The following is a 1,407-nucleotide window of genomic DNA, read 5'->3' as shown; positions in this document are numbered from 1 at the left end:
CGGCGGCGCGGGGCGCCGTGGGGCGCGGGGCGCACCGGTGAGGCGGTTGAGGGCGAGGCGGCGCAGGGCGTGCGTGGCGTTGGGGTTGTAGTTGAGCAGCACGAAGAGGGCGTAGCGCTCCTCGTAGAGCTGGGTGCCGCGCACCACGCGCAGGCTCCGCAGCGGCAGCGTCCCGAACACGTTCATGGCGATGAGCACGTAGCCCGTCACCTCGCGGATGGTCTGCGGCGGGCGGCGGGCGGCCCTCAGCGCCCCGGGGCGCTCCCCGAGGGGCGCTCGCCCGAGGGGCGCTCGCCAGAGGGGTGCTCGCCGGAGGGGACACCCACCCAAGGGACACTCGCCCGAGGAATGCTCGCCCGAGGGGCACTCACCCGAGGGGACGCCCACCCAAGGGACACTTACCCAAAGGACACTTGCCCGAGGGACACTTGCCTGAGGGACACTCGCCTGAAGGGTGCTTGCCCAAGGGATGCTCACTCGAAGGGCACTCGCCCGAGGGGACGCCCACCCAAGGGACACTCGCCCGAGGGGCACTCACCCAAAGGGATGCCCACCCAAGGGACACTCGCCTGAGGGGCACTCACCAGAGGGGTGCTCACCCGAGGGGACACCCGCCCAAGGGGCACTCGCCCGAGGGACACTAGCCTGAGGGGTGCTTGCCCAAGGGATGCTCACTCGAAGGGCACTCGCCCGAGGGGACGCCCACCCAAGGGACACTCGCCCGAGGGACACTCACCGAGGGGCTGCTCGCCTGAAGGGCACTCGCCCAAGGGACACTCGCCCAATGGGTGCTTGGCCGAGGGGACGCCCACCCAAGCGACACTCGCCTGAAGGGTGCTTGCCCAAGGGATGCTCACCCGAGGGGCACTCACTGAGGGGCCAGTCGCCTGAGGGGCATTCGCCCAAGGGATGCTTGCCCGATGGGCGCTTGCCCGAGTGCCGTTCGCCCAAGGGGCGCTTGCCCGAGTGCCGCTCGCCCGAGGGCCGCTCGCCCGAGGGCCGCTCGCGGCGCGCACCTGCAGGAAGGAGAGGTCCTGCGCGTGGTCGATGAGGACGATCTCCAGGTTGCCCATGACGATCTCGCAGTTGTTGTACATCCTGTGCAGGGTCTGGTACTGGTGCTGGGCGTCCCCCGTGACGCTGAGCCCGTTGAGGGTCCCCGCGCACACTGCGGGCCAGGGCGGCGTGGGCGCGTGCCCCCCACGCGGGCCTGTCCCCCCCCTTGGGGGCCACGGCCACGTGCTGCTGCGGTGACCGTGCCCCCACTCCCCACCGTGACCCTCCTTAAGGGCCCCATCCGTGTCCCCCCCATGGTATCCCTGTCACCCCCCCAATGGCCATGGCCACATCTGCCCCATGGTGGCCACATCTCCCCCCTTGATGGCCTCGTCCTTCCCACGGTGGCCA

At 71.0% G+C, this 1,407-nt stretch overlaps 1 protein-coding gene across 1 annotated transcript; it reads right to left on the bottom strand.

Annotated features, from left to right (window-relative positions):
• Positions 1 to 35: 35 nt before the first annotated feature.
• On the bottom strand, positions 36 to 1,168 carry LOC146598393 (receptor tyrosine-protein kinase erbB-3-like; the record flags this gene model as incomplete). The annotated part of the gene is made up of 2 exons (XM_085300424.1): positions 36 to 222; positions 1,017 to 1,168. Coding segments are annotated over 2 exons (339 nt in total), but the record flags the coding sequence as incomplete, so codon positions are not given.
• Between the last annotated feature and the right edge of the window lie 239 nt (positions 1,169 to 1,407).

This window comes from Rhea americana, unplaced genomic scaffold (assembly GCF_003343005.1).
Source record: "Rhea americana isolate MKP2758 unplaced genomic scaffold, rheAme1 scaffold_1632, whole genome shotgun sequence".
Lineage (NCBI taxonomy): Eukaryota > Metazoa > Chordata > Aves > Rheiformes > Rheidae > Rhea > Rhea americana.
Note: the sequence above shows the minus strand (reverse complement) of the source record. Positions and strands in the feature narration are given on the sequence as shown.